The sequence below is a fragment of the Lontra canadensis genome, unplaced genomic scaffold, assembly GCF_010015895.1.
Source record: "Lontra canadensis isolate GAN:19392208 unplaced genomic scaffold, GSC_riverotter_1.0 scaffold31, whole genome shotgun sequence".
Classification (NCBI taxonomy): domain Eukaryota; kingdom Metazoa; phylum Chordata; class Mammalia; order Carnivora; family Mustelidae; genus Lontra; species Lontra canadensis.
Genome location: NW_022631025.1, coordinates 20,577,885 through 20,599,923, shown reverse-complemented (window position 1 = coordinate 20,599,923; position 22,039 = coordinate 20,577,885). Strand labels below are relative to the sequence as shown.

Genomic DNA, 22,039 nt, shown 5'->3' with positions numbered 1-22,039 from the left:
TGCATGTTTAAGCAGTAGCTTAGACTAGTGGTATGAAATTGGGGACGATTTTGTCCCCCCAGGGACGTTTGGTAATAAATGGAGACACTTTCAATTATCAGAAGTGGGGAATGCTATTGGTACTTAGAGAGTAGAAGCCAGGGGTGTTGCTAACTATCCCAAGACAGCCAGAAACAACTGCCTGGCTCAAAACATTGATAGTGCCAAGGTCTAGAAATCCTGACTCAGACAGCACACTGTTCTCTGTACTTGCTGGGGCAAGGCAGGACATCCTGAGTCCACAGGAAGTAATTACTATGGGAAGCTGGTTCTCAGTGTACAAACAGACCACACTCCCACTGACCTCCCCAGAAAGGAGCGTGGCCTGTTGTATTTACAGGTGGTTATAGTACTCCTTGAGTTGTAATTTTTTTTTTTTTTTAAATGTTAGCATGTGTTACCGTTCCTGTTTATGTTGCTTTGGAGATGTGGGAGTTTCTAGTGAAAAGTCTTTATATATGTTCACCAAGTGTGTACTCTGCATAAACTGAGTCTTCGATGTCTTATTTTTGTTTCCAGGTTGGGTTTGATCCTCCCCCTCACATGCGAGTACCTACCATCCCTCCAAACCTGGCAGGAATCCCTGGGGGGAAACCGTAAGTACCTCTAACTCCTCAGTTTTGTTTTAAAGGCAATTACTTCGTCATGGCTATTAGCAGACTAGAATTCCAAAGGGAGCACAGGCGTGGACGTTTCCAAGGAGATTTCTAGTGTCTTTTCCTGAGGAGTGTTAACACTTTCTATAAATAGGCACCTTGTAGGTGTCATGCCTATGTCTTCTCACTATGGGTGATCTCATGCATTTAGTTATTTCTGGAGAGAAGCTGTTGTAGACTGGGGCCAGGAGGGAGGCAAGAACGGGGGGAGGTTGGCCCTCCTCGCTTGACCCTTCTTCAGAAGTCTACTCTGCTGTGCCTTTGGTCAGAGGGTAGCTGCTGGAGGTTTTCAACAGGACTGTGCTGTGGGCAATGGTTATGCTCTCAGGAACTCTTGAAATCTCTGAAATTTGAAACATGTTGACCCCTTACCTGTCTCAGTGCTACCTTTTCCTTGTTTAGGTGGGAACTTGAGTTGTACGAAAGGTAGTTGTAGCATCTGTTGGATGCCAGCATTGGAGGTTGGAACCTCCCTGCATACCCTCCCCGTCCCCAATAAAGTTTGGTGCATGCTTTACTCTAAGAGATCCAAGATTATAAAACGCAGCCTGGCTTTGTGGGAAAGCATGAAAGAAAGATTAAAGGGGCAAAAGAGCATTCAGAAATTGAAAAACCCCATTGGTTATTCTTCCGGGGTCACTTAAAATCACTTGCTTTCCATATGTTCGTAATTAGAAATGAGATTTTGAAGAATTCCTAAAGTCCTTAATTTTCGTACAAAGCAAAAGTGAAATATGGGGGGGTGGGGCGTGTCTGGCTTACTTCCCAGCACATACTCTGCTCTTCCATAGGGTCTTCTACAATTTTGATTTTTCCAAATAAGGGTATGTGTCATAGGCCTTCAGTTTATTTTTCTTATACTCTCTGCCTTTGTGTGGTTGCTCTCAGCTTTTACTTATGCGTCCACTGTGTGTTGCATGTTACATTATTTTGAGTGGTCCATCCGACTACCTGGTCATCTTTGTGTGATTTGGATTGGAGTCTTTCTTCAAAGAGACCAGCAGCATGAGGAAAAGTGGAATTCCTTTCTCCATTACCTGCTTTTTGGAAGCAAGCTCTACTTTACATGCATGATAATATCTATTTCATGGTAATTTGACTCATGAAGAAATGAAACTTTTTCTGTGCTAAGAACTCGTAGAGATATTAAGAATTTACAGTGACATCTAGGCCCAGGGAAGAGCAGGATTGGGGGTGGGACAGTGTTACAAATGCTTTTTTACCTGGTGGATCTCTTCTGATTGAGTAACCTCATATTTTCCTGGGTCTGCCCTTCTGCATCCAGCCTTGGATGCCTCCGGGCACTTAGTGGGTATTTCTAATCTGTGGTCTCTGGCAGTCTAGCTGTTGTGTTGTCCTACAGACTGGTGAGTGGATAAAGGGCAAATGAGTAATGTGATAAGAGGCAATAATTAATAGTAACTGAAGAATCTTCAGGGATATAATAAGCAAATAATGCCAAGTTCAGCTGACCATTAGGGAAATCTAGTTTCAAGAGTTGGAGGTGTGGGGGTATGTCTGGCTGTCAAGACCCTATCCTGAATGTGAGGTGTGTGGCAGATGGGGTGGGTGGGGAGAGCTATGAGCTATTGTTATGGTCTTGAAGGTGCAGAGGACCATTAACTCAGACCTAGCTCCTTATAGTTGTGTGTGTGTGTGTGTGTGTGTATGTGTGTGTATGTATGTGTGTGTGAATAATGCAATTAGACACAAAGCTGAAGGCTTCTCTGAATGATAGGACTGGTGTCATGCTTATTAGAGCCAAAATACTCAATGGTTTGGCTTGTGAGCACCTTGGATTTCTTTGTATTCACAGCTGTGTTAAGCTAGGACACGACGTGCTCAGGGACATGACATGGCGCAGCAGCAAAGTTGTAAGAGTCACATAGGAGGGTGAGTCTCTGGATCAGAGTGATCATTACTCTCCAAAACAGTGAAAATAATATTTTTTAGGATTCTCTTTTAACTTTGAGGGGAGCCATGTAATGTGAGAAAGATCAAGTTAATATGAGAAGGGGAAAATGGAGTTCACCATTATCTCTGGGATCTGGGCTATACATCTTACTTCCTTTGTTTTAATCCGTTAATTAGTATGAGAGGGCTTCCTGTCCTCATTGTGGAGGAAAGTAATACTCCCTGAGGCATTGCTTCTCAAAGCATCTATGATGATCAGTTTTTCTCCAATGCGACCAAAATCGGTACTCTTGTAACAGACAAATACAGATGAATAGGAGAAGAAAGATATATAGTATAAGTCCGAGGTTTGGTTTTGTGTGTGTGTGTGTGTGTGTGTGGTTTTTTTGTTTGTTTGTTTGTTTTGCAGGGGGGTTGTTTTGTTTTGTTTTTTAGATTTTACTTATTTGAGAGAGAGTGAGAGCGCATGCAGAGAAAGATGGAGAAAGAACACGAGCTGGGTCAGGGGCGGGCAAAGGAAAAGCAGGCTCCCCACTGAGCAGGGAGCCCGATGTGGGGCTTGATCCCAGGACCCTGGGATCATGAGCTGAGCTGAAGGCAGATGCTTACCCAGCTGAGCCACCCAGGTGCCCGGTCCCAGTTTTTGATTACAACAGTCAGCTGTCATGAGTTGGCTCTGTCGAGTTGCTGTGTAACCGTTTTCAACACTTCTGTCCCTGAGTGAGCTGATCTCCATGTGGATGGTAGCAAATGTTTGCAGACCACACTTTGAATAGCTTTGGTCTGAGACACTTAAGAGAAATGGTGACAAACGAACATGGCCAGGGTAACGGTGAGTGAGGTGTGGTAAAGGTTTGCAAATGTCAGCCTCTGACAAATACCAATCAAAGTAATATTTGGGTAGGGCGACAGCTGGTTACTTATGGACATTTGAGCAAGAACTATGTGTCAGGCTTTGTGCTAGACGCTGAGCAGGCTCCAGGAAAGAGAAAGTTCATCTTCCCCGCCTTCCAGGGGCCTGCGGATGTGGAAATGTTACAAGTGCTGGAGTATGTTTGTGAGGTGCTGTGAAGGCAGAGCAGCGGGTGGCAGGCAAATCTGTAAGGAGTGACGACGGTTAGGATGGGAACGGCTTCCTCGGGGTGAGGAGGAGACAATGAAAGCTAAGCATGTGCAGAAGGAACAAGCCCAAAGAGCAGAGAGGGCAGAAGCAGTGGACCATTGCAGGTAGAGGGGACAGCCTGCCACATGGTCCCAGTACAGGGGAGCTTAAGGGATTCCTGTGCACATGGAAGAGTTCCTTCCAGGCCAGGAGAGTTCCAGTGGGGCTGGAAGGATCTTGAGAGGACCTCTAGTATAAGTGCTCATCTGTGGTTCAAGTTTCCCACGCTCGCCTCACCAAGCAGCTGCGTGCCTCTGCCCAAGCATGTCTGGTGACGGGACCTTGCTGGTGCCTGGAGCACCTTGTAATGTGCTGGGACACTTTGCACGCCTTGGCCTTGAGTTACTATCATGTGCACATGTCCGATTTCTACGTGCCTCTTCCCTATGGGAACTGAAGCGTGTGAAGTCCCTCTGTCCCCTTGAGCACAAATACCCAGTAAACAAATATCTGGTGCATTGAGGAGGTGGGAGATGAGTCCGGGATTGTGCAAGACTGTGACTCATCCTTTCCAAAGGAGATTCACATTCTGCATTTTAGAGTTCAGCACTGCTGATTGATAAGAGGTTACCCCAACTGTGTTTTCAAACCCTCGAGGCGAGATTTAATTGGTATTGTTTGCTCAGCTTCTCTTGAACTCACTTTTAGTTTTAGGAAATGTGTTCCCCTGAGCCTTGTGGAGATCCTGGTAAGAGAAATTCTGAAGTTTACTAGGTCAACATCTCTTTGCTGTGCCTCACTCCGCCCTTCCCCACCCCAAGACGGCATTTTGGCCCCGAAGTACCACTTTCCTTTCCATCCATGCTTGGAGGCTGTGCCCTTCCTGCCTCGAGTAGTAGCACCTAGAGGTCAGTAATAACTCAGACTAATAATAGTTTGGCTTAAGATCCAGCTTCGTTCCAGGTTCCTTCACCCTGTGTTTTAATGCTAGACATGTAATTGAGAAATCTTACACCCACTCGTTTACTGTTTAAATAAATCTTTAAAGTGCCTTTTTGGAGTTGGATCCTAAAGAGAAAAGAAAATCTTAAGTACATATGGGGTAAAATTGCCTCTTAGGAAAACATGTTTTGCAGCAGTGAAGAGCAGCCATTCTGGCTTCTAGCCAAGAAGACATTTCCTTGGTCAACCCCTGCCCCCACTCCCCATCCCCTTTTCCAGTCCTGATCTTGCTTCTGGTTCCTCTGTTGACCATGTCTAGAATCCACAGTTGGCTTATTTAGTGGATTTGAAACTTAATTTAGCCCTCTTTTCACTGGTTTTGGTATTTGGGTGTTTTTGTCTATTAAACGCCAAAAGTAACATGCTTGTTTTATGTCTCATTATCACATATGGGTTTGGGTTTAATTTCTGTTTTTCTACTCTTTGATCTTCTGGGAATGTGTAGCTGATTTCTTGAAAATATATTGAAATGGAAAGCCCTTTATTTTGATGTGAGTTATGTTTAGCTACTAGAGAGTTGACCTCCCTGTACATCTCTCTGTCCTTCTTCCCCTTCTCAGAAACCCCTTTCAGTTTATCAGATGTAAGTGTGCTTTGCTTCTTTCTTGCTCACATAATGTTTGTTTGCCTGTACTGGTTGGTTCTTTTGCTAAAATTTTCAAATTGAGCTTTGAAAGGGCTGTATTTTAAACTTTCTTTTGTTTTACTTTTTATCCAGGAATCTCTCCGGTTTCAATCTTTGTCCTGCGTGGGGGCCTTGTTGCTGCCCAGCACAAGCCTTTATTTTTTAAAAGATTTTATTTATGAGAGAGAGAGCACGAGTAGGGGCAGAGGGAGCCTGACATGGGACTCAATCCTAGGACCCCAGATCATGACCTGACCCAGAGGCAGACATGACCAACTGAGTCACCCAGGTGCCCCACAGGTTTTTAGTTGGTAGAGGAAGTAGGGCCTAGAATTCAGAATCATAAATACTAACTTTGCTAGAGAACCTCCTAGATGATCGACTAGACCATCTCCTATTTTCTCTGGAGAATTTTCTGGAGTAATTTTCTTTTAAAGTCCGTTTTAAAAGGTTCTGCATTTGCCTTTTCAAAAAATGGGAATAGTCAGGTATACGTTAAAGTCATGAATAAGAAAAACACAGAGTCTCCCGTCTTAATGCTTTAAGTTCTCGCCTTATAATTTAATTGTTACTAAAGCCCTACATTCACATAGATATGCTATCTTCCAAATAGGGTCAGAATTGTGCCCCAATCTGTATATTTGCTGTTTGGAAAAATGCCGGGATACCAAACTGGAAAAATCCTGTGTTTTATAGATGTTATGAGTTAGATATGCAGACCTGAAGAAATGTTAAAGGTAAAGTTATGTCGGCAGTGAAGGAGATTTTACCATAAATAGAGGAATTGTATTCCCAAGGACCTATTTTCTTTTACTGAAATCTTAGAATAATATGACTCTGATTTCCTTACGATCTCACATCCCAGTCCCCCCGCCACCACTTTCATTATACTAGTTCTTGAAGCAAAGAGTATCCTCCACAATCATAAATTACATTCTTCTCATCTACCTTAGAAGATGACCCTGATGCCCCAGGCCTCAAAGCCTCTGGGGCCAGGACTCTATAATGAAGTGCCCTGATGACATTGACACAAGAAGATTTCTCTTGTGTAGGCTACCTGTCTTCATCCTGATGGGCACGTGTTTTCCCTCTCGAGGAGATGATAATGCCCAATGTAGTGCCAGTGGGAAGCTAGGGTGAAGATCAAGAGCTCTACTTTTGTGGCAGGCCTGCCCTTGATGCCCTGAACTTGAATCATGGGCCTTCCACTTACTAGACAAGTGGGCCAGTGACCCTCCCCTGTGCTGCTGCTGTTTCTCTCCAAATAATAAGGGATAAAGAGCTACCTCCTGACACGAGAACCAGAGGTTGAATCTATGTTATGTGTCGTGCTTTTCTGGAAGTACTTTCTCATGCAGCTTCATTTACACCACACCTCCGCAGTCATGTTTAGTGGGCAAGTTTTCTAAGGGCATGTTGTAAATATAGGGAAATGAGGCACAAGTAAGTTATCTATGCCCCCACATCTTATTAGTGACTAGCTGAACCTCTATTCTGTGTCTCCTCACTTTTTTTTTTTTTTTTTTTTTGTTTGGTTTTTTTTTTTTTTTTAAAGATTTTATTTATTTATTTGAGAGCGAGACAGTGAGAGAGAGCATGAGCGAGGAGAAGGTCAGAGGGAGAAGCAGACTCCCCATGGAGCTGGGAGCCTGATGTGGGACTCGATCCCGGGACCCCGGGATCATGACCTGAGCCGAAGGCAGTTGTCCAACCAACTGAGCCACCCAGGTGTCCCCTCTTTGGTATGCTTTTAAGCTGCCAGCACAGGATCACGCTTTTCTGCCTGTGACCTGTGGAAGCTTCTGGAAGGGTCCCATGTCCATTGGGCTCTGCTGACTTGGGGAAGGACCATGGATTTCATTCCATCACTGTGGTTGCTTTCATTGCCTTTTGTTTTGGTCCAAATAGGCTCTCTAGGGACCAGTTTCCCCCCTCAGGAATGTTGGTACTGTCTCTTTGTGACATTTGGTAGGACAACTGGAAATTTCTTGGGGAAAGTTGGCTGGCACAACCCAGGTGGTTAGAGGACCCTCTACTTTCTTGTAGCTTACTCTCCTTGCCAGAGTGACCTCTGTGCCTCTATTTCTAAGTGAGTAGGGTACGATGATGACTTGGGGTGTTGAGATTCAGGTACTGAGTGCCAGCCACCTGGCGAAGTCAGCCCACCTTTCTCTGAAAACTCTGCTGTGGCAAGACACCGACTGAGAAGTGTAAACACGTGCAGCCGTCCACAGCGTGATACGTGCGGTAGCTGAGACTTACAGGAAGAGCCAGCACGCTGGAAAAGAATCGTCCCTCCTGGGGAGGTTGTGGCAGACTGAAGAGGAGAACAAGTGACAAGCACTTAGGAGGGAGGCGGTGCTATTCCAGGCCAGAGGGAACAGTTTGTGCACAACTTGGGAGACATGACAGTGTGTGGTATTTTAGGGGACTGGCCGGTCATCCCATGTGGCAGGGAGTTTCCGATGCAGGACGGTCACATGAACTGAGGTCCAGCCATATCATGAAGGGCTTGGCGAGCCCCGAAGAGCACGTGAGGGTTTCTGACATGATTGGATTTTTGATACTTGTTAAGACAGCACGAGCTTCCCCATCGGGAGTGCCAAGTCCACAGGCGGTGGGGTCTTGGCTGCAGCCATGATCTCTGGGGCCATGGTTCTTCATCACCATTTACCGGATCCCACAGCTGCTGTTCCTGTCTATTTCCAGCAAACCAACGACTCTGTAAAAACCTGTTTTCCGTTGGCCACAGAGCACAGCATAGTTTTATTAGCACCAGTCTGCTAGGAAGAAAAACAACCTGCTTCTCCAAAGCCTAGTCTTGTTTTCTAGCTTGCTGCTGTCCCCAGGAGGCTTCCCCGAGGGGGTTGGGTGGGGACTCCTTCCTTTGAGTTTCTTCACCTCTGCTGTGTGCCCAATAAAGAAAGTGTCCTCAGCTCCAAAAGAGTTTGATTTCATTTAGTTTTTACATCTGTGCTGTCCAGGGGGCTTTATTCTTTTCAGTTCTCCAACCAGATTTCGGAATTGGATCCTGATCAGCGGGCACTTGGGCAGAAAGCTGGGTTGGATCAGGGGCTGAATTCTCCGAGGCTTTCTTGGGTGCAGGTGGGTGGCCCCAGCAGTGTTGCCCCTAATGAGGGTGCGAGGAACTCACCCTTTTTGCCTCACGTTTGCCACGGTCCTAGCTACATGTCCTCTTCTCCTCTTTGCCAAGGGCTGTCTCTCTATTCTCGCTCTTTAGGATCTATGGATTTCCTTTGCCTTGTCATTGCCACATGCTTTCCTGATGCACACCCCGGCACCTTCCTCCCTTTCTGCATTCCTGGTCCCCACACTCGCCCACTGGTTGATAAGAGAACCCTTGATTCAGCATACCCTCACTTTCCTCTTTTTAAGTCGTGTGTTTGATACCGATGCCCCCATTCTCTGAAGGCCCTGTAGGTGTGGAGCCTGGTGTTCAGTGTTTAATGGTTTTGCAGCTCTTTTCACCCTTAGAGCAACTCCTGCATCCCTCATACTTGGTTATATGTCTGTCTTGTGGATCAGGAATGGACGTGCTATAGGCTGCAGATAGTCAGGCCAGGAAGGATGGCCATAGTTAGGCCAGTCAGCCGGGCATCTCCTGTACGTTTAACACCTGAGTCTGGGCTCTGACCTGGCCGTGGACCTTGTCCACTTAATCATCAGTCAGGAGCCCTCTCGACTTTTTCTTGAACAAACAAATTTCAGCTTTTAAAATTGAGATAGACATAGGGAAAAGTGAGTGAATCGTGTGTATAGCTAAGTGACTTTTCACTGTAGAAGCCCCTCTTGTGTCCTCTCCAGTAGCTGATGGGAACCACCCCCCTCTGGCTTAACATCACAAATGAATTCTGCCCATGTTTGAAATTCTATAAATCCAGTCATTCCATATGCATTCTTCAGTGGCCAGCCTCTTTCTGAATTTAGGCTTGGGAGATATTTATAAATCCTCGCTCCGTGTTTATAAATTCCCCTTCCTGGTTGATTTTACTTTTCCTAGCTCTTCAATAAGTAGAGGATCTCCCGTTTCCTTCTGGGATGTCTGTAACATCGTCATGATATGCCATCAGTGGGGACTTTGCTCAGTGATGCTTGTACTCCCTGTAGGTGAATAACTAGTTCTAGACTCTCGTCGGCTCCCTTGGTTTTTCCTTCCAGTTGATCCCTCTTTGAGACCCATCAGCCCTTTGTGTCATTCTGGTTTGTTCATTTGATTAGGCTCTCCAGCACCGCAGGCGGCACCAGCTTCCTGTGAGGCCCCCTGTGACTGATGTATTAACATCCATGTGCATTTCCCCGGGGACCCAGAAATGTTCCCAGCTTCTGGCAACAGTTCACTGCTCTGTGAATCAATTTTAAATTGCCTCGGTATGATGATCACAGACCTCCTGTGTGTTTAAAAAAGACACCTGGGAGAGAGACGGGTGTCTTCCAAAAATGGGTGTACAGTTTTCGGTCTACACTCTGTGCATCTGTTTTAACCTGGAACGCTGAACTCCATAGCAAGAGGGGTTCCAAGTGATGCAAGGTAAAATTTTCTTCCCCTAAAACTCCAGAATTGCCAAAAGGGAGTTTGCCTACCTGGAGGCGCCCAGCTTGATTTATGGCCGATGGAGAAACGGACCTTCACATGTGCCATTATTCTCACACAGAAAGCTTTAAGAGGCAAGTTCTCTCCCCACGTCAGGCACTGTTTTAACCAAATACATTCCATTTGATTGTTTCATGAAAACACTCTGGTCATTTCTCCAGCTTTACCTAGTTCTTTGTCATTTTCAGACCCAGCTTAGGGGGTCACATAATTGCTACTAGACCTTGAAGAATTCTTTTAGAACATGAATAGAGTTAAAATCCAGTTCTTATGGTGGTCCCATCTTCAAGGGCCATACAATGCTATTTGATTCCAGCTCTGAATATCCCATAATAAATGGCATAGGTTCTGTTAACTCCAATGCACATGTATTAAAATATCATGTGGGCCTGAGATGTTACTAAGGACACCAAAGGGTACTGTTGCATAAAAAATAGGGGACTTAGTGGCTTGTTTTCTTGTAAGGGCTTTAAGCTATAGTTGTTCTATATGCACATTTTCTAGGACATTCTATAGGGTTCCCATTATGTGCTCAGTTATCAAATTAAGAGTAATGTTAAGGATTTGGTCCAGCTAGCCACATAATATTAGTTGCTGGAACCAGTTTGTCAGGAAATAACATGTATTTAAGATCGTGTCTTTTGGTTGGGGGAAGGGGAAGTTCTTTCTCAAGCCTTTACGTATTTGATATTTTCCTTTCATAGAGCAAAAATAATAGCATATATTTTCTTCTCAAGCTTAGGGAAATACATAGGTTTTATGTGCAAGCAGGTTGGAAACCTGATATCCTGTGTCAGTTTTCTGTTTTGTGCATGATAAGTTATTTTACAAAATTTGAGTTAGCATTAAAATGAAAATTGGAGTTGTGTTAATACCCATAGTCTTCAGATCTGTAAAGGGACTGCAAGGTGCCAATGACAAGTTCCAGAAAGGGCCCAGACTTATCCCAGCGGGTCACAGGAAGGAGGAAACTCTACATAGTTCATTTGTTATGTAAGCAGACCTATAGAAAAGGCTTCACGTTGAGCTACTAGAATGCCTAGTGATGCTTCAGAGAAGAATAAAACGAAAGCAGTGCTCTTCAAAATCCATAAATCCATCTGTTTGGATGTTGGGGGTAGATATTAGCACTTCTATATCTTTCATCCTCTAAAGTATCTTTTCTTTGTGCATGTTTTATAATGTGTGTGATATATTAGTGCTTGGAGTTTAAATCATTAGATTTTAAAGCAGAAAATATGCTTTAAGATTTTGGGGTAGGAACAAGAATGTCCTAGGATTAGGTTTGTTCGTATTGAACAGGGGAGGAAAACAAGATCTTAAAGTAACATTAAAAGTTTATTTCTCTTGGGGCACCTGGGTGGCTCAGTGGGTTAAGCCTCTGCCTTTGGCTCAGGTCATGATCTCAGGGTCCTGGGATCAAGCCCCACAGCGGGCTCTCTGCTTCCCCCTTTCTCTCTGCCTGCCTCTCTGCCTACTTGTAATCTCTGTCAAATAAATAAATAAAATCTTAAAAAAAAAAATTTATTTCTCTCTCCCGTAAAAGATACCAGCTGTCAGCAGCCCAGCGCAGGTATCACAGCCCCATAGTGTCACCAGGGCCTCTGCATCCTATCTTTGGGTTCTACTTCCTTCAGCAATTGATTTCCAACTTCAGAGTCAGCTGTGGCCCCCAAGGGCTTGTGGAGCTCTCATTACCTTGCTCACAGTTAAAGCAGTAGGAACAAGTAAGAAGAGAGGGCAGGCAGGAACCCCAGTGCACCTCCCCTTAAAATTCTTTTTCTTTTAATTAATAAACCTTACTTTTTAGAGCAGTTCTGAGTTCGTAGCAGAATTGAGCCAAAAGTACAGAGAGCTTCTACATCCCCCAGAGCCACTTTCTGGGAGGTTATGAGCTTAATGCCACCCCGCAGCTCATGTATGTTGAGCCTTGTACATCTCAGTGGTGAGAATGTGGTAAAGCTGGGGAGAGAAGCAAAGAGTAGCTTTGCTGCCTTAGATAAAGTGGGTTCGTGGCCAAGGGAGACACAGAGATTGTCAAGGAGAAAAGTTGAAATCTATCACCAACCTATTTGATGTAGGAGAATCTTTTATTTTATTTTCTCTTGATTATGCCAAAGAGAATAAATTCAAGCCTGAAACTGGTACATTTAGAAAACTGCTTTTGTTTGTCAGTGTTGAAATATACTTTTTACTATGTGAAATTACTAGGAGTTCTTAAGGGCTTCGTCTGAAGCATAAAAAATAATCATTTAAAATTATGCTAGGAAATCATACAATTTTACAAGATACATGGAGGGAGGTATTTTATGTTAATTTGGAAGCGTAGTTAGCATTTTATATGTGATTGGAAGGAATGCCTTATGGAATGGTCAGGTACAATTCAAAAATAATTAAATGTTTAAAAAATAAAGTTCAATGTACCTGTCCTTTGGTACACTCTAGACTTCTGTTATGTATTTTAAATTTGCTCCTTTGGTAAATACTTTAGCTTCTACTGATTCCAAGAAAATCCTCAGGAAAATTGTTCCCTTCTTTGTCCTCCTCATAGATGCTGCTGAGCTAATGGCCAACTGCTTTATGATAAATGTTTTCTCTGTCTCCTCTCCCGTCTTTCTCTCCAACCGTCCCCTTTCCAAAAGTGCATACTCCTTCCATGTCACCGCAGACGGCCAGATGCAGCCTGTCCCTTTCCCCCCCGACGCCCTCATCGGACCCGGAATCCCCCGGCACGCGCGCCAGATCAACACCCTGAACCACGGGGAGGTGGTGTGCGCGGTGACCATCAGCAACCCCACGAGACACGTGTACACGGGCGGCAAGGGCTGCGTCAAGGTCTGGGACATCAGCCACCCCGGCAACAAGAGCCCCGTCTCTCAGCTCGACTGTCTGGTGAGCGAACAGGAACTGGCGCACGAGGGTAATGTCTCCCTGGAGACTCAATAAGGAAATGGCTGTTTGGGCCTGGGTTTTATTCCCATTATGAGGAAATGGAAGCCCTTTCTGTTTCCTGCGTTAGCTGTGTAGCCCCCCCCATCCCTCTCCCTGAAATGTGAAGGCTTCATTTGTTGCTCTTTGGGTGGTTAAATCCCAGAGTTGGGGGACTTCTTTTAAAAAGTATTTTACAGTAGTTTACAGAAGATGTCCTTGTTTGAGTGTGTATTCAAAAGGGGGTTTCCCATTTAATGGATGCAAGCACAGCGAGGCCTGGACTCTGAGGCCTGCAATCCACTCAACTTTTTAATTTCCCTACAGCCTTCGGATAAATATTGAATAGTAAACATTTGATAACATGGCATAAAAAAGTATTCTGAACAGGGTCTGTGTTTTCAGGGAGACCTGGGAGGGCTGGCTGGGTTTTATTACCTTAACTTCAGGAAAGGTTAACAGATCACGGTGCCAGAAAACGGGGCAGCCGCCAGCAAAACGGGAATGGTGAGAATGCTTTCCCGGAGCACTCTACTCCATCCCCTGCTCCCAGGGTAGGAGAATACTGCTTTGCATTTTTCAGGATCACGGAACATGTTGGGACATGTTCCGATCTCTATAAACTGAGAGCCCAGGTTTTACAGCCCATGTACCACTGGCCTTAAGCAGAATCAGGGCCACCTCACCCCCGATACGGAGCCTGCCCACACTCTGCTGTGGCGGCGGGTGTGGTTTACCCACCGCCTGCCCAGCCACTGCCGAGGATTCCAGAGCCAGAGGTTTCAAAAAGAAGAACAGCAGTGTTTTTTGAGATACAACAGCTTTTTTTCTCTAGTAGTTATTGATTTGCTTTTTAATCAGATAACTTTAAAAGATCTCCATTAATGAAATTTCAACATGTTTCAACATAGGCCGACATTCTATAATAGTAAGAGTATTTTGTGACCCTCGTGACCTTTGTTGAAATTTACATGCTTAAAGTTTTTTCTCATCTTTGAATAATAGGCCATGGTCAAAGCATAGGGAAAACTTCAGTTCTATTTGGGTTGAAGGATAGCAATTATTTCTTTAAGGGAGGGGAGGGTCATTTTAGGTCCCACCTTTCTTTTTCTTTCTTTTTAAGAGGTGGGGCTGGACAGAGGGAGAGGGAACAAATCTTCAGCAGGCTCCATGCCCAGCAACTTGGCCCGATGCAGGGCTTGATCCCACAACCCTGAGATCGTGACCTGAGCCGAAATCAGGAGTCAGACACTTAACTGACTGAGCAACCCACATGCCCCTCCCACCTTCCTTTTTAAATATGTGCTGGTTTTGACAGAGAAATGCCCTCTTTTATCAATTTCTTTGGACCGAGAGGCTTGAATATGGCAGCAGCCGTGTTACCCCTTGAGGTAGCAGCTCCGTTAAAGTCTCAAGAAAGATCCCGTGACTAATGAAGAGTTAGCACAAGCCTTAGGTAGAGATTCAAAAGTAATGGCAACCAGAACATAGGCAGCAGGTCTGCATTTTCCAAACAGTAAATAAGGGAGGGTGATGAGGTCAGAGATTTATAAACTAGCTTTGAAAAGTGGTTTCTTCACAGAGAAATGTGTGCACACATACCTCACATCTGCTGATCATTTTGATTCTTTCTACTCATCAGGAAACTGGATGTCAGGAAAAGTTCCATCTAAGTGTTTGCCCATGAGCGAGCCTTCGAGTTTGTTTTTTTGACTGTTTCAAAGGGGAAAGTTACAACTGGATCTCAGTCTTTGCTACAGAACTCTTGCCCTGCTGGTGTCTGTGAAATACCACTTTTTCAAGTCAAAACTCAAGATAGCAGCTAGAGAGCATGGTATTGTTATTGCTTGATCATGCGTCATAGCAATGGAGCTATGTTTATTTCACAGAACAGGGATAACTACATCCGTTCCTGCAAATTGCTCCCTGATGGTTGCACCCTCATCGTGGGAGGGGAGGCCAGTACTCTGTCCATCTGGGACCTAGCGGCTCCGACCCCACGCATCAAGGCAGAGCTGACGTCCTCGGCCCCTGCGTGCTATGCCCTGGCCATCAGCCCCGACTCCAAGGTCTGCTTCTCGTGCTGCAGTGATGGTAACATCGCCGTCTGGGACCTGCACAACCAGACGCTGGTGAGGTGAGCAACTCTAGTTTTCTATGGTGGGGGTTCCCTCCTTGGGTACCTGGGCCTGAAGGCCTCCTGCTTCTCAGGCTTCACGCAGGCCCTCAGCGCATGTGAAGAACCTCCTGTGTGCTGGGCTTAGAGTGCTAGATATTGGGAGTGTGAAGAAAAAACTGACGCTGCCCTCTGGGGGGCTTACAGCCTTGCTGCCATGCTTGGTATCCTCCACACTTTCTATTACCTCCCTAACATCCCCATTCTCTAGCCACTTACAGATGCTGGACTTACTCAAAAAATATTCCTGACTTTTGCCAAGGGACAGCATACATACCATGGATTACATGGTGGTACAGAGGGTCCTTGATACAAGGTGCTTTTGGCTTTAGCTAGAACCTTGTTGGGGAAACAGGAACAGAGTGATAAAGGATAACAGAAAATCAACAAAGGGACATTAGAAGAGGAGATTCCAGAAGTGCCTGGATGGCTCAAGATGCCTTCAGCTCAGGTCATGATCTCAGGGTCCTGTGATCGGGCCTAGAGTCTGGCTCCCTGCTCAGTGGGAACCCTGCTACTCCCTCTCCCTCTGCCTGCTGCTCCCCCTGCTTGTGAGTGCATGCTTTCTGTCAAATAAATGATTTTTTTATTTTAAGAGGGAGATTCTGTGAAATTCACCCACAAAATTGTTTTAAAGTATGCATGTTTCTCAGTTACTAAATCAGTGCTGTCCAGGTGTCGTTCCACCCAGGAATGAGCCTGCCTTCCTGAAGTCTATCCTCTTAACTGTGGTGACAGCCACAGTCCTGCCACCTCTGTGTCTCTCCTTGGCTCTGACCAGCTCCTTCCCTCTGTTGAAGTCAGAGTCCATACCAGAGATGTTATAGAAAAGTCTTTACAAAGGGAAGCACTAGTTAAACATCCCAGGTAAACCTGGCTTGTGTTCTACCTTTTTGTTCCCTATTTTCTTTGCTCAGAAATGCTCTTTGTTTATGGTGTGGTGGTAGGCTGGTGGATGATTTAGCAGGGCTCCTTTGATGCTTTGGGTCCCTGTGCCGGAGCGAAGGGATGGATTTTCGAAGTCATAGCAGCTTAGTCTCCCTCCAAACCTTCTCCGTAGGAATCCAGTCATTGTCACCAAGTCAGGCTCTGTCCCTGCGTGTGGCTGATGCTGTTGCTGTTGTTTTCTCTTGTCATGCTCTTGGCAGCTCAGAATGAGCAGAATGGACACAAGTAGATAGAGCGGACAGTCCCTTCAAACTTTTAGCCTAGCCAGTATTTGCTGTTTGTTTGTTTTTTCTTTTCTTTCTTCTTTAAAAAACAAAAAAAAAACTACTCAGTAAATAGCGCTTTCAAAATTTTTATTCTAAGGGCTTTTCAAATATTAATCCATTTAATCCTTATAACATCTGCACTGCTATTATCCCAATTTTATAGGTAAGGAACCTGAGGCAGAGAAAGGTTAAGTCTACCTGCCTGGCTCACACAGTCGGGTGCGGGGGAGACAAGATGCAGCGCAGGCATGCTGTTCTCATGTCTGTGCTCTGAATTGCTGCTCTCTTTCAGCCCCCGGGAGTAAACACCTGCTGGATATAATGGGGTAGTGCTTTACGAATTTCTTGCTCAATTTGGGTTGGCCACGTGTGGATAACAGCTGCTCTGTGTGAGAGGGTGTCATAGAGTCCGCTGAATATCTCAGTATCGACCAAGACCCAGCACGGTCAGCACCTCCCTTCTAGGAGCCTGAGAGTAGCACCAAGATTTGTGGACGAAGGTTGGAGGAGCACCCACCAGGTGGCTCAAGTCTGTAGAGAAAACCATTTTTAGTCAAGGAGTAAAAGTTTGAGGAAAGGAATAGTAGAACTTTCAAAAGATGGGTCTGGGACTTCAAGTAGTCCTGTGTGACCTGTAGGGAGTCTTAGAGGAAAGTGGGGCTGGTTGGGGTATGCGTGCATGGGATGGGGTGGGAACAGTCAGGTGCGTAAGGGGGAGAGGACTAAGACGGACATTCAGAATCATTTTTAGAGGAATAGTTTTTGAAGTGATAGTTGTCATCTTGTCTCAGAATTCATGGCAAGTGCTGCTTTTGTCTTGTCTTCCACGCTCTTCAAATTCTAAGCTCAGTTTAAAAGTTTGGAATTCTGTGGGAACAATAAAGTGAGGGGAACTTAGAGGAAGGACAGACCTAGAAACTTCAGGTGTTGAAATTCCCGAGCCATTCTCATGCATCCCTTCTCGTTCACTATAGTGATTGGGCCTGTTCTGATCACGTCCCTGCTGGCTCTGTCTTGGCAATCAAAACTGGGTCTGGATCCACAGATCACCAACCTTGCAGTGGCTCACCTTAGCCTCTCCCTCAGCAAACCACCCGCCTTTGGCCTGGCAGAGCATCTGTGCTCTGCAAACCTCTGTTGGTTGATTGGTTCTGGTAGTGTTGTTTGACTGAAGCACTAGAGTTCCCTTGAAGAGAACAACCTTGTGCTCCGCTTCAAGGCAGGGTCCCTGCTGAGGTGCCCATGGGTCAGCCTCAGCAATTAGCTTTGTCTCATGCTGGCCCTTGAGTATGGAGGCCAGCATGACCCTTTGTCTCCGGGAGTCCAGATTTCCTAATGCAGGGCTGTTTCTAATCCAGAAAGCAAGGTTGAGTAAATATGTGAGCTCATGCTTTGTTGCCATGTAGGGCATCGTCCTATGGATTCACTCATGGAAAAGTAAGTGCTTCTGGACCCTGAGCTCCTAACGTTGTGATGTAGGCCTACATCTTTCTTTACAGAATATACTCGGGATTCTGTGTGTTTGTCCTTTTTTTTTTTTTTTTTTTTTTTCCCCTTTAACACTCAAAACACTTTTCCAGACCTGGGAGGAATTTTCCCTTCCAGACGATTTGTAAGAAGAGCTATAAGAGCATATTTAAGTTCTCCCGAGTGATGACCTAAAATGGCATTCCACATCTTTAGCACTTGGACCGCGAAAAAAGAAAAGGAAAATCTGCAGGTGCTGTTTCCTCCTCAGGGGAAGGTTAGTGTGATCTTGCACATCAGCAGACACTGAAGAGATGACACACACACACCACGTCCAAAACTAACAACACAACAGTGTTTACCTTGAGCTCTGGCAGGAAATCATTATTCAGTCTGGTTTGTTTTATCAGGCAATTCCAGGGCCACACAGACGGGGCCAGCTGTATTGACATTTCTAACGACGGCACCAAGCTCTGGACAGGCGGCCTGGACAACACGGTCAGGTCCTGGGACCTGCGCGAGGGGCGGCAGCTGCAACAGCACGACTTCACCTCACAGGTGACAAGCTCCCCCCACCCTACCCCCACCCTGGGAATCTCTGAGCTGGTCTGCCAGTGGCATCCTTCTCCCTCCCTTCACACCCCACCATAGTAAGAAAAAGGCACAGTCTTGACTTTGAGATGCCGATTTAAAACCAACAAAAACAACCCCCACGGACAGACAGGCAACATCCCTGAAATGCTTAGAGTGGTTTCTAAAACCCTATCAGTTAAGACCTGTTACTTTTATTTATGATTTATGGATGAGTTCATTGAAGGAACTCGTACAGTGAAGAACCTCTGGTTTGACCTGTTGGAACATACTCCCACCGTCCAATGTGGGGGTGAGAGAGGATTATTTGATTCACATATAAAAAGACAGCTTGAAAAATAGGCAGGGTTATCACAAGGAGTCGAGAAAAATCACAACAGCTCTGAAAGTTAATTCATTTCCCTTGCATCGGGGAGCTTAAAAAAATGCAGTCGTCTCTCTGTGGATGCCCATTTTATTATGCATCCCTGGGAAAAGGGACTCGTGGCTGACTAGGTTAATGGAGGTTTGGAATGATATGAAATGGCAACTTCGTGGGTGTGGGGATGAGTTAAATGGCGAGCGTCTGAATCTAGACTTGTTTGGGGAAAGACAGTGCCATTTTAAATGTCTTCTGTGGGTGGAATTGTTCTTTTGATCATTACTTGTGTACAGCTATGCATATTACTAAATTTCATGTCCCTGTTAATCTTTTGTGGAGTTTCTTAGAGTATGACTCATTCCAGCCCTTTCCCCAGTATGAGTTAGGGTACTGTTTACAGTCTGTCTTTAAAAAAAAAAAAAAAAAAAAACTTATGGAAAATTTCAAAGTACAATTTCAAAATATATCGAAGTACAGAGAAGTGTCCAATAAAGCCCACTTGCCCGTCACCCAGCTTTACAGTTGTGAACCCATGACCTGTCTCCCGTTATCATTCCTGCCCCCAAACACTGGATTGTTTTATTTTTTTTATCTTTTTTTTTTTAATTTATTTTCAGCTTAACAGTATTCATTGCACTGGATTGTTTTAAAGTAAACCCCAGACATATGTCATCTCATCACAAGCATTTCAGTTAGTATCTGCTGAAGACAAGGACCACGTTAAAACATACATATACACACAGATGTCATTATTATTAAGAATAATTTCTTGGGGCACCTGGCTGGCTCAGTTGGTAGAGCACGTGGGTCTTGATCTCAGAGTCATGAGTTTGAGCCCACATTGGGGGTAGAGATGACGTAAATAATTAAACTTAAAAAAGTATTAAAAGAATAATTTCATCACATGTGATGTATGTATTCCAAGCTTTCTGTTTGTTTTCATAAAGGTGTTTAACACTTGGCTGGTCTGTGTTGGGTCTCTTGTCCTGTGGACTTTACTGCAATCCAGAGTTTGCCGATTACATCCCCCTCTTCTTGCTGTTTTACCCGTTTCTTGTTGCCATTTCACTTCTCGGTTTATTGGGCAAAATCACCAGCAAGCCTGTTCTGCTTCCTACAGATCTTCTCCCTTGGATACTGCCCAACTGGGGAGTGGTTGGCCGTGGGCATGGAGAGTAGCAATGTGGAAGTTCTTCACGTGAATAAGCCTGACAAGTACCAGCTGCATCTCCATGAGAGCTGTGTGCTATCCCTAAAATTTGCTTATTGTGGTGAGTTGAGCTGAAAGGAAACTGGAGGACGCCAATGGCCTCAATGGAAAATACTTCTAAAAAAAAAAATACAGTAGAGATCGCGTCTGGAAAAAATGTTCTCTGAGCAGCTGGATGCAATAATTCTACTGTCTTAATATGTCCCTCAGAGCATCGTGATGTCCGTTTCAGCCTGTTTTCCTAATGTGAGAAAAGTCAGCAGGGGATGCAGTTGCCTAATACAAGATTTTGACACCGATTTATTTTTTTTTTTTCAGCGCAGAGGTGGAGGGCAATTAGTTACCACTCTGTAGGGGGGCAAGGTTTTTAGAAGCCTGGGGCAGCCATGTTGGAAGTCCTTATGGACTGAGCAGGATAGGGAACTAGGATCAGAGAAGGGCATACTCAGCTTACCCCACAATGTTCTACTCTGCGGTGAAGATGAAGAGAGAAGTTCGTGTGGAGTCAAATATTTATCCTTGAGACGGATGGAGGAATGAATAGCCATTAGTCACTGAGCACATTCTGTGTGCCATATATCATGTCTGGCATTTTTCTTAAATTTGTTGTTCAATCCTTCCTAGTCCCATTTCATTGTGAGGAAACGGACTACGAGGTCAGCAGCTTTATCGATTCACTATTTGAGGACCCGCTGTGTGCTGGATGTGATCTTGTCTGAAGTATCCGGTAGCCTGTGGGGCTGACACGGTCCCTGCCACTGCTTAGACAAAACCCAAGACCACAGATGGTTCACAGTGGAGCCTGGTTTTAAAACCTGCTCTCTCTACTCCCATCCTAGCCAAGTGCTTAGACATGATAGTTCGTGATTAGAAATGCTCTGAGTTTGATGAAGTCCAGGTTGCTAAGGAGGGATTTTAATCTTGTTTACCTCCATGTTCCTTTGCGAACTCTAGGTAAATGGTTTGTGAGTACTGGCAAAGACAACCTCCTCAATGCTTGGCGGACCCCCTACGGAGCTAGTATATTCCAGGTAAGTAAGTCAGCGCTCCTCGCCCAGAATGACCGTTTGATTCGGGCATTCTCCAGGACTCCAGAAGTGAAGGCAGCTCGGGGAGGAGCAGGGGCCCTGAGCATCTCTGTTCCCATTAAAACTGCGCCCATTGTTTTCTCTTCCAGTCCAAAGAGTCCTCGTCCGTGCTTAGCTGTGACATCTCTGTGGATGATAAGTACATAGTCACTGGCTCAGGGGACAAGAAGGCTACAGTCTATGAAGTCATCTACTGAAAACATGATGTGGTTTAACGTTTATAGTTGAATCGGGCCAAAATGTTTTGAGAATTTGTAGAAATAGAAAAGTTGTAACTTTAAAAGGAAAAAAGAAAACCACGAAAACCTGTTTCCAAACCTTGACATGAAACTACTTTGAGTCTACAGAGAGGAGGCGACGAGTCTATCAGCTGAAGGTCACCTATCTACCTAGACCAAACGGAGCACTGAGGCAGAGTGGACAGAGGGGCCAAGGGGTGTAGGCAGAGCCTGTTCCTGTCTGTCTGTGTGATCTGCCGAGATTACCTTCCTGTTCCTTGCGGTTCCCCTCACGTTCTGTGCTTCGTAGAGCAGTGCTGTCTCCAATGAACTTGTTTCTTGGTTTTGCATCTTGTGAAATGTTTTTTTGTATTTTTGTTGAAGGTTAAACATTTGTATAAATTGTAAATATATTTGGTTTATTACAGTAAAGGCTTTAGTACCAATAAGTGGTTTTCCTTTTCCTTCTCTGTTGTTTTTATCAAAGCTTTGGGATCATTCATGTGGGTTTTGTAAGCAGAGTCCACACATTTGCAGAGGAAGTTGAAGCAGGCACTTCTGAATTTGCAAATAGATTTGGTTGTGGACTCCCACTGCATTGGAACCTAATCAACACCTCTAAGTTAGTGGGAACTCAAGACTAGGAATAGTCAGTACTTGAAGGTTTACTAATGACACTTTCATTTGGGAAGCTAAAATAACTTCATCAAGATTTGTGTTTTTTTAAAGATCCTCCTGTGATTGGAGGTCACAAATTAAAGCTCTGCTTTTTCTTGGTGTTTCACTGGGAGACAGAATATTCTCTTCTCCAGGAGAGTCCAGCATCTTCAAATCTT

The 22,039-nt window shown here is 44.9% G+C and overlaps 1 protein-coding gene across 4 annotated transcripts in view; it reads left to right on the top strand.

The window, feature by feature from the left end:
* The window catches only part of TLE1 (TLE family member 1, transcriptional corepressor), an 87,178-nt gene extending 65,526 nt beyond the window's left edge, over positions 1-21,652 (top strand). For all 4 annotated transcript variants that reach the window (XM_032866705.1, XM_032866704.1, XM_032866703.1 and 1 more), the window contains exons 14-20: positions 559-635; positions 12,593-12,842; positions 14,768-15,015; positions 18,146-18,293; positions 19,808-19,958; positions 20,852-20,928; positions 21,075-21,652. In XM_032866705.1, the coding sequence (XP_032722596.1) occupies positions 559-635; positions 12,593-12,842; positions 14,768-15,015; positions 18,146-18,293; positions 19,808-19,958; positions 20,852-20,928; positions 21,075-21,182 (1,059 nt within the window). In that variant the 3' untranslated portion in view covers positions 21,183-21,652. The remainder of the gene's footprint in view (positions 1-558; positions 636-12,592; positions 12,843-14,767; positions 15,016-18,145; positions 18,294-19,807; positions 19,959-20,851; positions 20,929-21,074) is intronic.
* The last annotated feature ends 387 nt before the right edge of the window (positions 21,653-22,039 follow it).